The sequence below is a fragment of the Podarcis erhardii genome (genome assembly GCF_964252035.2).
Source record: "Podarcis erhardii genome assembly, chromosome: 8".
Classification (NCBI taxonomy): Eukaryota; Metazoa; Chordata; class Lepidosauria; order Squamata; family Lacertidae; genus Podarcis; species Podarcis erhardii.
This window is the reverse complement of record NC_138499.1, coordinates 37,368,619-37,381,748: the sequence shown is the minus strand read 5'-3', so window position 1 is coordinate 37,381,748 and position 13,130 is coordinate 37,368,619. Positions and strand designations below refer to the sequence as shown.

The 13,130-nt window shown below is 40.6% G+C and overlaps 1 protein-coding gene and 1 long non-coding RNA gene across 5 annotated transcripts in view; one reads left to right on the top strand and one right to left on the bottom strand.

Annotated features, from left to right (window-relative positions):
• CA8 (carbonic anhydrase 8) overlaps positions 1–13,130 on the bottom strand; it is a 45,447-nt gene that overhangs the window by 12,777 nt on the left and 19,540 nt on the right. For both annotated transcript variants that reach the window (XM_081874728.1, XM_081874727.1), the window contains exon 4: positions 3,353–3,448. In XM_081874728.1, the coding sequence (XP_081730854.1) occupies positions 3,353–3,448 (96 nt within the window). The remainder of the gene's footprint in view (positions 1–3,352; positions 3,449–13,130) is intronic.
• LOC309349149 overlaps positions 1–13,130 on the top strand; it is a 65,542-nt gene that overhangs the window by 33,607 nt on the left and 18,805 nt on the right. For 2 of the 3 annotated variants that reach the window (XR_014159768.1, XR_014159769.1), the window contains exon 3: positions 6,649–6,789. This is a non-coding gene — a long non-coding RNA (uncharacterized lncRNA). Of the gene's footprint in view, positions 1–6,648; positions 6,790–10,233; positions 10,751–13,130 lie in introns of those variants that run through there. The other variant, XR_014159770.1, reaches the window with a different exon arrangement.

The following is a 13,130-nucleotide window of genomic DNA, read 5'->3' as shown; positions in this document are numbered from 1 at the left end:
AAAAAATAATAATAATATGAGAACCATATCAAAGACATTCGTCAGCAGTTGCACTTATCAGAATTTTGCAGTGTAATTCTCCAACCCAACAACACTTATGAACATGTGTAAATCAGGGGAAATGTAAATAAAAATGAATGCATTGGTGAAAATAACTTACAGAAATGTGTTATGTTAGGGGAAATTGCTTGCAAAAATGTGTATGTTGGTCAAAACTGCATCCAGAACTGTGGTTTTTAGGAGAAATCCTTCAGGATTTTTAAAAAAGAAAAATTCACAACTTGCTGGACAAATGTGGAGAACTGAATTTAAGATTGATAAAAATTAGAAACTAAGAAAACTCAAATGTACCAAGCCTTCCCTCACCCCTCATGAGGTTGAAGGGATGCATTCACAAGGTAAAGCAAATGGAGGACACTCCTATCTCAACATTGCAGGGTACACGGGACTCTTGTCAGGCCAAGAGAAGATTTCTCTTACTTTAGATAAATTTGTTTCAGATGCCAAATGCAAACAACATGTTTAGAAGCATTTCAAGTGTCAAAACATTCACCCCAACCCAGCAAGAGGGATCCGTGTGGTTAAACAACCTTATACATGTGTTGCCAGTGCAGACGTACCAATGCAATTGCCATCTGTTCAGCTTAGCATCAGATCTGCTTTAAGCCATAGGCCATAACAAGAAAAATGTCAGACAAAAGTTACCACTTAAGCAATAAATAAATCTCAGCTATCAGGGAACAGAGACACAAATAGCAACTTTGAAACGTACACAGAAAGTTCTTTAAGAGCTTGCTTCTTGATTACAATCCATTTACGAGAATTGTAATGGATCTGTCATTGTTTTGTGGCTGTCAAGGCAAAAGTAGCCATGGTGCCAGGAATGCCTTTGTTTTCATTGGCCAGAAGAAATTCTAATTTTGTGCAATGTTGACCAATATTCCTCATTTTTCAACTGCTTGATAAGAAAGCTATTCCTTGAATATTTCAATGTAATGTAGGAAACTGTCTCATACTGAGTGACACCACTGCTTCATCTTGCTCAAGTTCTGTCTGGCACTGACTGACAGCAGCAGCTCCCCAGGATTTCAGGCAAAGATGTCTCCTAGCCCTGCCTGGAGATGCTGGGGACTGAAACAGGACAACTACAGCTGGATGAAATCCACTGAGTGAAGTTGGCTTTCTTCTAGTAGGCCATTAAGCAAAGGGCACCCAACTCTCCATCAAGTTTAAGGATGCAGTGCAGAAACATTTTCAATTAAAATAAAAATACTGAGCAACGCGAAAAAGAAAAAAGGGGTGGGTGGGAGCCCCTTGATTAAATTGAATTGAAAAAGTGGAGAGAGATTATTAAGCTAAAGAGTTTTATTTAACAATTTTACATAACTTTCTGAGTAACTCCAAGGTTAGTTCTGCTGAAATTGGAAGGCCGCTTCAGAAGCAATTATGGAAGAGTCCTCTAGGATACAAAACCGAGTGAACTGAGAGCTGCTTCCATTATTTTTAACGGTCCTATTTCTGCATCAAGACCATAATCAATACACTTTTACATTCAAACAGTCTTGGAGGCATTTATAATCATATTATAAAACATGACAAATTAATAGAAGCAAAAAAAATAAAATAAGCTAACCCAGAATCAATTTGAAACATAAAGGACAACTTTCCCCACCCCATCCATACAATATTGAAATGGCACAACTAGTTATGAAAAGGCAGCCTTCACCAACCTGGTGCCCCCTGGATATTTGAGACTACAACTCCCATCAACCAGCATCAACGTGTTCTTGCTGGCTTGGGCTGATGGGAATTGAAGCTCAAAATATGTGAAGGGCAGAGGGGTAGCCCAACCACCTGTTTGGGCTGCATAGAAGTCTTAGAACAAGATTTGTGCAGTCTTCTTTGGCTTCTGTAGCGAACAAGGTAATTTGTTCTGGCTAAAACTGCAATCCTCAGCATACTTACTTGGAAGTAAATTGAAATCAGTAGGGCTTACTTCCACATAAACATAGTTAGGGTCATGGTGCACAAATATGGTTCATAAAGGAGCATTTGCCTAGTACTTAAAGCAATAAACACTCGTGAATTCTTCTGGAATGAAGTTGTTTTTCACAGAAACCTCAGACAACCACTACACTCATATCCAGTGCTTTTTTCTAGGGGGACACAGGGGACACATACCCCTAAACATTTTCTGAATCTAAGTTTGGCCTCATTGAGGGGCATTATTTCAATATGAGTAGGAAAATGAGAGTACCCCTAAACATTTTTTTGGGGGGGGGAAGCACTGCCCACATCCCTTTCACTTTGATATAATCAAACCATTCTTTCTGTTTATATATTCCAAGCATTTAAATAGATAAGCAGCATGTTTTATGTAAAGTTGGATTTAGATTGGCAATTTATATCTTAATATAAAACGCCATTCTCACTTAGGAATGTTGGAGAATTCTGGGGGGGAAATGGAAAGAGGAAGGGAAATTGGCATCAGTTTGCATGTTTGTCTGTGGTCAGGAACAGAAGTCTCTTCAGCGATTGGTAGTAGTTCACATCATCCTTGTTAGTACACATACAATACGTAATTAATGACTTAAAAAACATTTTGGCATTTCCTTTACGTGGAAATGAAAGGAAGTTACATAAATAGTTACACAAATCATCCAACTTACATTAAATAGCAGACAGCAAGATGATTAACACAGTATTTGGCAGAAACCAAAGTGCAGTGGAATGGAAACAGTGCTGATGGAGATGAAAACAGATCAGAATGGGAATTGCTGCCTTCATTCATTCATTCATTCATTCATTCATTGCATTATTCCTGTTCTGATTGCTGTATGTCATCTACAAACTCAAATAAGCCACAAAGCTGAACTTTGAAAACCATATTCATGCTCTTCTGCAAAGAGATAAACTCTGCCATATCATAAAAAATAAGACCATTTGCAGCTGTCCTTATTTGAAATATTATCACTGCAAATCCTAAGTTTCTTTAACCAAGTTATTAAATCTGATCCATTTTGATCTTTCTAAAGTGTAGAATTGTTCTAATGCCCACTACAAAATAAAAAATAATGTTATTTTCTCACCAGCCCACTAATAACCCCCACACAATCATTTTCATTTCCAGGGACAATTTATAACCTAAGTTTGACTATGTTCAGAATGCCCTTCTCTTTCTTCTCTTAAACCTAGTATTTCATAATATTCTACTGCACACATTATGACATTTTTTTGAACACACCGTTTAAAAGAAATAGTCATGATAAATGGTCATGAGCTGCCTGTGGCAAAAAAGCAACTAATGGATTTAATGATGATTATGATTATGACAAAGACAGCAGAAAGTTACCTGCACAAATAAAGCAATAATGGCTATGCCGTTCTTCTTCCCCACTGCTTCATCAATGTTGTGGTACATTGTGGAGTTCCAGTGAACTAGATGGAGCTAGAGAGAGAGAAACAGAGAGGGAGTTACAATATTTTTGTCCTATCTTAGCAGAGGAATTTCCAAAATGGTTCACAAAACAAATTTTAAAACTATTACACAGGAACAGTAATATAGCATCATCAAATATACTAAAAAAACCCCAAGCAAACACTGTAAAAGCCATAATAAATCAGCACGCTCCTTACGGGAAAATATTCTTTTTCCCCGCTCCACCTGAAAAAAACGAGATTGCGCCTGATTACTCTTTTGGAATTTGGGATGCTGCATCAGAAAAGTCCTTGTCTAGTAGCCACCCACCTAAGCACAAAAGGGAACGGGAAGCTATAGCAGGCCTTCTAATAATATCAGTAAATTTGGCCAAGTTTACATAGAAAAAGGACACCCTTCAGATACCCTAGCCCTGGGACTCCTCTACACTCGTGGTTTTTAACGCTAAGACTGAGTTTTAAAGGGTTATGATATAGCCCGTGGGTAGGCAAACTAAGGCCCCGGGGCTGGATCCGGCCCAAGCACTTTCTAAATCCAGCCCACGAATGGTCTGGGAATCAGCGTGTTTTTACATGAGTAGAACGTGTCCTTTTATTTAAAATGCATCTCTGGGTTATTTGTGGGGCCTGCCTGGTATTTTTACATGAGTAGAATGTGTGCTTTTATTTAAAATGCATCTCTGGGTTATTTGTGGGGCATTGGAATTCATTCATATATATTTTTCAAAATATATTCCGGACCCCCACAAGGTCTGAGGGACAGTGGACCGGCCCCCTGCTGAAAAAGTTTGCTGGCCCCTGATATAGCCATATACAGTGGTACCTCGGGTTAAGTACTTAACTCGTTCTGGAAGTCCGTTCTTAACTTGAAACTGTTCTTATCCTGAAGCACCACTTTAGCTAATGGGGCCTCCCGCTGCCGCCGCGACGCCACCGTTCGATTTCTGTTCTTATCCTGAAGCAAAGTTCTTAACCCGAGGTACTATTTCTGGGTTAGTGGAGTCTGTAACCTGAAGTGTATGTAACCTGAAGTGTATGTAACCTGAGGTACCACTGTAATGTTCTTTAAAATGTTAATGATGTGTTATCAGAATGTGACACCAGAGGGTGCTGCAGAGCTTGCCCCGTAAAATAAGTGGGTAGACCTTATGTTTTAAAGTGATATAAAAAAAAATTGTTCTAAGAACATTTAAAGAGTGAGCATAGATCCAGCCCTGGAGTGTTTAGGGCTTTCTCAGTTTTAGTCCCACCGACAGTAGCTGGCAGCTAACGTGCAGATCTTATCTGCCCCATTCCTCCTTGAGCTTTGCCCAGGGTGAAAGGCAAGCGTCCATATGCAGGAATGGCTCCCTTGTGCCATTAAGCCATGCTGCTGCCGCCTACCAGAGGCCGGAATTGCCCGCTAGGTGTGAAGGAAGAGTATATCACTGCATCCACTCTCAGAATTTGCAATAATCTTTTGCAAGTCTTGTTAAAAAGGTGTGTAATTGTCTTAATCAAGTATATGTTACAAGATGAAAAATGAATAGTGAAACCCAAGCTTCCAAAATTTAAGTGCCTAATTCTAAAGTACTCGCCACCAGGGCCGATCCACCCATAAAGGCAAGGTGAGGCAACTGCCTCAGGCAACCACCTTAGGCAACAGGGGCCACAGATCCCAATACAGTGGTACCTCGGGTTAAGAACTTAATTCGTTCTGGAGGTCTGTTCTTAACCTGAAACTGTTCTTAACCTGAAACTGTTCTTAACCTGAAGCACCACTTTAGCTAATGGGGCCTCCTGCTGCCACCGCGCCGCCGGAGCACGATTTCTGTTCTCATCCTGAGGTAAAGTTCTTAACCCGAGGTACTATTTCTGGGTCAGCGGAGTCTGAATCGTATGTAACCTGAGGTACCACTGTATAGATCATTATTCCCCCCTCTCCCCCCCCCCCCCGTTCCTGATGTATTTCTTCACTTGCCCCTACTTTCCTGGCAGAGAGAGGGACACCATTTTGTGGTTCACCTCAGGCACCAAAATGTCTTGGGCTGGCCCTACTCGCCACCAGCTAGTTAAGTGCTGGACATTGAAAAATCTTCACCTGTAATCATAGTATGCTTTCCTTTTGTTATATATATATATATATATATATCTTCAGATTAAACAATATACAATTAAACATCAGGTACTTATTACCCAGCTTGGTATTCAGAAAGTGTGGCATGTTGAATGAATATGAAGAAGCAAATTATGCTGTTATACTTTGCTCTTTTCAATTGTTTGTCAATTTTACAAGCATGCTTAATTCTAACTTTGACTAATGTTAAATTATCCATTTAAATACCAAATCCTATGTTGACATTTCAGCCCCAGTCTCTTCTACAGGAAAAGCAATAGAAATGAAATGACATTATTCAGACGGGATATTGAAGTCTATGTGTAATGGGTGCCCCAAGACAAAATGGCAAATTTAGGTTGCACAATTACGGTTGATTTGGTCTCTTGCAGAACAAACCCAGTTTCTCCTCTGCTCCCAAATCAGACAAGGAAAGTAATGGGGAAATGAACTTGAAAGTGTAGGATATGCAGTGTCAGTCACATCTGCACTACACATTTAAAGAACGATTATCCTGCTTTCAGTGTCATAGGGAATCCTACAAACTGCAGTTTAAAGGTGCTGATCACACAAAGCTACAATTCCCATCCCAGAGCAATGTGCAGAGCGATTTAACTCTCTTCACAGAGAATTCTGGGATTTGTAATTCCCAGTATAATTTGGTGGAAGCTATGACTCTTTAAAGTGGTATCATAGTGCTTTAATTGTATGGTGTGCATGTGGCCTAAGAGGTGGGAGTGACCGTCATCTGACCTCTCTGCAAATGATTCAGAAGGAATGCTTATTAAATAGTCAAAAAGAAATCAGGATGCATGCTTAATAAGCAGGTCCATCTGGAAGCAACCTGCATCTAATCTCCTGGAAAACTTTGTGCAAAGAAATCAAGATTAATGCTGAATGAATGGATTGTCTAGGATTGTGCCTTTTATCGATTGCTTTTGCTCTTGATCGCCACAAGAGGGCACTCATGCCGCCTGATGAGCATAATATATACAGCGCGAAAAAGAAACTCCATGTATGGAAAGAAACTTATTGAATTAAAGAGTTAACGTTTTAGCTACTGACCCTATTGGGAAAACAATGCTCAGTTCCACTCCTATTGTTATCTTGTTAAGGTCAACATATACCTTGCCACCAGCGGCTGTAACAATGCTCCAATGGACAATAGCCAAGTTTAGAGTGACCACTTTCCTGAGTCTCATTGCCACCTCTTGGATGGAGCTACCACGACTTTCTTGCCGGGTCACATTTGAGAGGTAAGGATCTGAAACAGACTCCCTCCCCACTCCCGCACCGAAGTCCCCAAAACTAAGTTATTTTAGGATTCTTAAAAGAAAAGTATGTTTGTTTGTGTGCTCCATAAATGAGAGAAAATATTGTACTCCCCATTAAAAAGAGCCTAACTATTTTGTGCAGGGCAATCACATTTTATCTTTTAACCTGAAACACAAAACTTACTTATAATACTCCCCAAAAACTTGAGAGTAAGGCTCTGTATACACTGTCCTGTTTAATCTGCATCTGGGGCACTCCTGCTGCTGGTTTGGGAAGCGCTAGTCACCATATCGATCCTGTTGTTTCTTAGCTTTGCTTTAAGCAGGTAACGTTGTATTGAGATGGGCACTGGTTGTCACTTTGATTTTAATTTACAGTTTTAACTGTTTTGCTTTGCTTTGGGACACACCCAGAGAATTCCTGTTTAGGGAAGTGATATAAATGTAGTTAATACATGAACAGACCCAATGTAACTGGCTTGTCCATGTTGCTACCCTCCCATGGCCAGAAATTCCGCATTGAACCAACTAAAAACAAGCAAGTCTGGTTTCCTTTCATGCACATAAAGTTCTGTTGGGTGGGTGTGTGCATACCCAATCATACTTAGAACATTTGGTCCCCTTCCTACTGATATTAATTCTGCTACATCTTTCTTGTCATCCGTGGCCTTGAGAGGTCTTCTGCTAACTCCAGCAGAGCACTTGGCCCCTTCCTAATTCCTCATTTTGCCAGTAAGGCAATATTTTTTGAGGACATATGTTCTCCAATTAAACCATTTCATTTCTGTCCTACAAGGAACTTACGTTGCATTCATGACTCTCCTCTTCCACATTTTACCCTCACAACCCTGAAACCTAGGCTGACAGGGAATAGCCCAAGGTCACCCAGGGAGATTTCATAAATGAGTGGTGATTTTAACCGTGTCCTCCTGCACTCTAATCCATTTACTATCACCCCACATTCTGGAAAGAAGGCATAGAAGTGAGTAAGTTGGTGGCAGGAGGAATAAAAGTTTAGAGGGGACTTTGTTAATAGTTCTGTGTGGCAGCTTTAAGACTAACCAGTTCAGGCTCCAGTCCTATCTGGGAGCTATCCCCATGGAATTTAATGGGGCTTACGTCTGAGTAATATATGGTTATTGCAACTTTATCCCATTATCCCATACTAGACATTGTGACAGCAGGGACCACTTCTAAACCAAGGTTGGACACACACACACACAGAGAGAGAGAGAGAGAGAGAGAGAGAGAGAGATATCATTTTATATATCTTCCATTCCTGCATATTTTACTATAACAATTCAAGTCAGTTTTGCATTTTTACACCATTCAAACATTAATTACACTGTTGAATTTATCTTAATGCAACCAGCGTTTTCAATTGTGTACAATTATTTTCCATATATTCAATAAGTGTTTTCCGCTCTTCTTTAAATATAAGTTCTTATTGTTCTCTTATTCTATGTGTTAAACCTGCAAGTTGTGCGTATTCTAACATCTTAAGTTGCCAATCCTCTTTGTCTGGGACCTCGCTTATTTTACATTTGGGGGCTAACAAAACACAGACCACTGTTATTACATACATAAATAAGCTTTTCTGACACCTAGGAATTTCTGTCTGGGTTATTTCTAATAAAAAGGACTCTGGTCTTTTGGGGAAGGTAATTGTAAACATTTTTTCCAACTCATTATAAATCATTTCCCAATATTCTTTTACTTTTTTACATGTCCACCACATATGAAAAAAGGCCCCCTCTTTTTCTTTACATGTCCAACACATATCTTGTTGTACTTTATATATCATAGCCAACCTACTTGGAGTTAGGTACCATCTATGAATCATTTTCAAATAGTTAAGGTTGGACATTTTTCAGGTGAGTTAGGCATTAAGGGCTGTTTTGTCTACACCTTTGCATAGAATGAGAATGGGAATAAAACCAGAACTTTGGCCTGCCCATGTGACCACATTGGCTCTGCCTACATGGCCACTTTGAGCACAGGCCACCCTACCAGCTCTAGGGGTTGTCAGATACTACAGCTTAGCCTAACACCTCTTTTTAGATAGTGGGTCTGTTAGATAATTAAGCTGTACAACCCTTCTGAAATTCACAGCAATATTTAACCTGTTGCAGCTGTTCATGAAATCATCCAATTCATCTTTGAATAGATGCGGGGAGCAACATGGATGCATGGAGATATAATACACATATATTATACACATATAATACACACATATACATATTGCACTGATTTGACTATATGGCTAGTAAACATCAATAACTGATGTGAATATGAACATGCATCTTTTCAAATAGCAGACTCAGATTCCAGGAATTTGCCATTATGTTGCACTGGGTCATCCATCATTCACAGTACAAACAAGCCAGAGATACCAGGAAAACAAGTGAAGGTTATGTACAAGTTGCTCAATCTAAGACTTTGATTTACAGTAGCTCCAAAGTTACTAGGGAACAAAAACATACACAAAAAGCCACACAGCTATTGTGCTACTGAATTATTTCAAGTAGAAGTGGATTGGGTTCTGAAAAAAATATTTGGCTGAATCAGCAAACATTTACAGAAAATGGTTATAATATTTGAGAGAGGGTCTTCTATGCCATACAGTGGTTTGTGTTTAAAATACAGGGAAATAAGAAATTTTAAGCGACTAAATATCCAAGTTGTGGCTGGTACAAAATTGGAAATGTAGGGGGGGGGGTGTTTCTTCTTTAGAAAAATTACATGCAAATAGCATAGTTCCCTGGGGAGATTATGGACTCTCCCTCCTTGAAGGTTTTTAATCCTTCCTTTTAAGGTTGGACGGCCATTTGTCATGGATGCTTTAGTTGCAGGGGGTTGGACTAGATGACCCTTGGGGGCTCTTCCAGCTCTACAGTTCTATGACTTCAGACATTTATGGGTGCTTCCACATGAGGATTTATTGTAGGATCAGTGCTGCTCATGCATGAAAGGGGGTTTTTGTGTGTGTGTATTTTGGCAGAATTTCTGTGGGTGCATTGGCATCAAAATGCCAGCCTGCATTCCCCCCCCCTCCATTTAATCTGGATTTACACTCTGAAAAGATGGCAAGTTTAAAAATGCTGCTCCCATTTACCTGCTTGCAATATCCAATGAGCCATTTAGAAGTGCTCTTTATTTTGGAATACCAGAACAATTACCATATTTTCAATATCAAAAGAAAATGGCCTGGGGAAAAGCAGTTCTTTAAATGGACTCTCAGTACTACTGATGAAGTTTCAGGGGAAGTTTTTCTCATTTAAAAACAAAGCTTACGGTATTTAGACAGTATTTGCTTTTGAAAAATAAGTTTCATTTTTTTAATGTGGGGCTTGCAAAGGTTGTGAGTTCAGAGAACAGAAATATTATATTAAGATCTAAGAGCATGCACTTTAACCCTGTTACCAGAATACACACCAAGAAGCCCAGCCAGGAAATACTTTCTCAGGTGCCTGAACTCAGACATCCAGGAATACAAACTGAAGATTGAAATGTAGCTCTCTTGTTCCTCCAAACTGTTCCTAGCTGACCATATCCTCCAAAGAGCAATGAGGTCAATATGAACCCCGCCTCTCTCATTTCCTTCCGTCATTCTTGAAAAGTACATCATTTGTGACAAGTTTCTATGTAGCAATGCCCTATGAAAAAGCCACAGCTTGTTTCCTCTTACTACAGCACCCCAAACAAATGTAAGCATATTGCAATTTGCACACTAAGGCAAGAACGTTGATACTTAGCTCTGCAATTAGGGATTGTACCCAGGGAAAGATGAGCCACTCATCTCTCACACTGCATTGGACTGGAAGCAAGTGGAAGCATTTCTTCCCTGAATGCAGGAAAAAGCTTGCTTCCTTTCCAGGCCAATCTGAATTTGATCTACCACCTCAAAAGACAGCTTCACCAAGCAGGAGATTAAAGTCTCCTAGCAGTGCAAAGCAGGCCTGTGCAGAGTGGGACACAACCAGGTACACTTGTCCTGGGCCTCAGAGGGCTAAGCCCACGGGGGTCCTGCCAGGAACCAGCTGCTTTTCTGTTTGAGTTTATAACTGCATTCAAACATGACTCCTTCCTTGGGCCTCAGACAAGCTTTGCACGGGCCTGGTGCAGAGTAATATGCAGGCAGCCAGAGATCATGGGAGCTTTGGACAAGTTAGTACAGCCGAATAAGGTCTCTCTTTCAAAAGCTTTGACACTGGATTGCTCAGAGTAGTGCACAGAAAGGGACTACCGCAAAGAAAACCACACAGTGTGGGACAAAGGCTCACGATCCCTTTCGCTAGGTGTGGGCATTTGTCCCTGACAATGGTTTTAAGGGGTGCAGATTTTTTTCCATTGATGCAATTCAAATGGAGACAGTTGAATCAAATTTGCTGCTGGCAAAAACACAAAAGGAAAGAAAAACCACAGGTAGAAGACACAAAGCCCACCACCACCACCAAGGAGCCCCTGGCCAAAAAAAAGAGAGACCTGGGTAGACATTTGCTTCTCATTAGTTTGCTTCTTCCTTTTCCTTTCCTGGAATTTGAAGGGAATGGAGGAAAGAGACACTGCATGGAAGCAATGAGTATTGGAGGAAAGGCAAGTAGAAGACAAGAAGCTGGGGTGCTTCTCCAGGGGGTCCTGGTGCCTACCTCTTCTTTAAGAATCCCAGAGGTATAAATATTCAGGCCCAAGCTCAAGGAGTTTTCGTCACATTTATGGTATATGAGCAGGACATGAAACAGAAACTATGGTAGGAAGCTGACTCAATAAGTTCAGCTGTTTCTCTCCCACCCCCTTTGAAAGGTCGGTTCACATCATTTGCTAGAAGTATAAGAAACTGGTAAGGACACACTGACCCTGGATCTGGGCACCAGACACCAGCACATCACAGGAAGTCTGTGGCAATTCCACGCCATTAGTCCAGATGGACTGAAGAGGCTTAGTGCAGCGGTTTCAGCACCCATTGCACTAAACCAAGACTAGTAGAGGGATTCAGATCGTAGGTCCTTCCTCTTGCTAGAAGCACATTTCCTTCAGCATTCATTTTAAAGCACATTACTCCCCCCCCCCCAAGTCCTGGAAGCAGTAGTTTGTTAAGGGTGTTTGGAACTATGGTTCCCAGGGTTCTTTGGGGGAAGTGATGTGCTTTAAACGTATGGTGTATACACTTAAACCAGGCATAGGCAAACTCGACCCTCCAGATGTTTTGAGACTACAATTCCCATCATCCCTGACCACTGCTCCTGTTAGCTGGGGATGATGGGAGTTGTAGTCCCAAGACATCTGGAGGGCCGAGTTTGCGTATGCCTACTTACACCTATAGCCTTGGTGCTATAGGTGTAGGAAGAAGCAGCTATTGAGAAATACACCATTGTGAAGTAGGATGACAAAATTCTGGATGCTCCAAAACATTTTTCTGCCTTTTGCATCATACGGTTAAATGATGGGTAGATCCACACCAAAAATTCAAAGATCATCCAATGCACTTTTAAAACACATGACATTCCTCAAAGAATCCTGGGAACTGTAGTTTTGTCCTTACAGAAATACATTTGCCAGCACCCTTAACAAACTTAAAGAACTACAGTCCCCAGGATTCTTGGATGTGCTTTAATGTATAGGGAGGATCTGAAACACACCTGGACAAATATGTTTGTAAATTTATTCTGTGGTAGATATCATTACACCGGGGATAGACACATTGTGGCTCTTCAGATGTTGTTCTGACAACTCCCATCAGCCCCAGCCAGCTTTGTTTATTAGAGTCGGAGTCCAACAACAGCTGGAGGGCCACAGGTTCACCATTCCTGCCTTACACTCTGTTTTCTAACTTCTTTATTTAAAATTCTGTGCTGCCAACATTAAGGGGGGGAATTGTGGCAGTGAACAGCATAAAATCAATTGCATTCATAAAACATATACAAGACATGTAAACACTAGATCAGATTAATACAGCAACATAACTAGATCACCCCTCAGGGAAAGCTTATGTGAACAGATAAATTTTAAGTAGATGCATAAATGCTAATACTATAAGCATTATTATTTGAGCTAATAAGGCTGCGTTTCTTGCAAGTTAAGGTGTTGAATTGGGAATACATTGCAAACAAGTGACTTTAATGGTGTGCTAATATGGACCTACCTAAACCCTTAGATTGTCATCGGAGGTCCCACCTCAGCTGTAGCTCCCTGTCTGTGGAATGCTCTCCCCAGTGAGATTTGCAGGGCACTAACAGCATGTATGGGTGGCTCCATAGCTCAGTGGTTAGAGCACTGGTCTTGTAAACGAGGGGTTGTGAGTTTGATCCTCACAGGGGATGCAC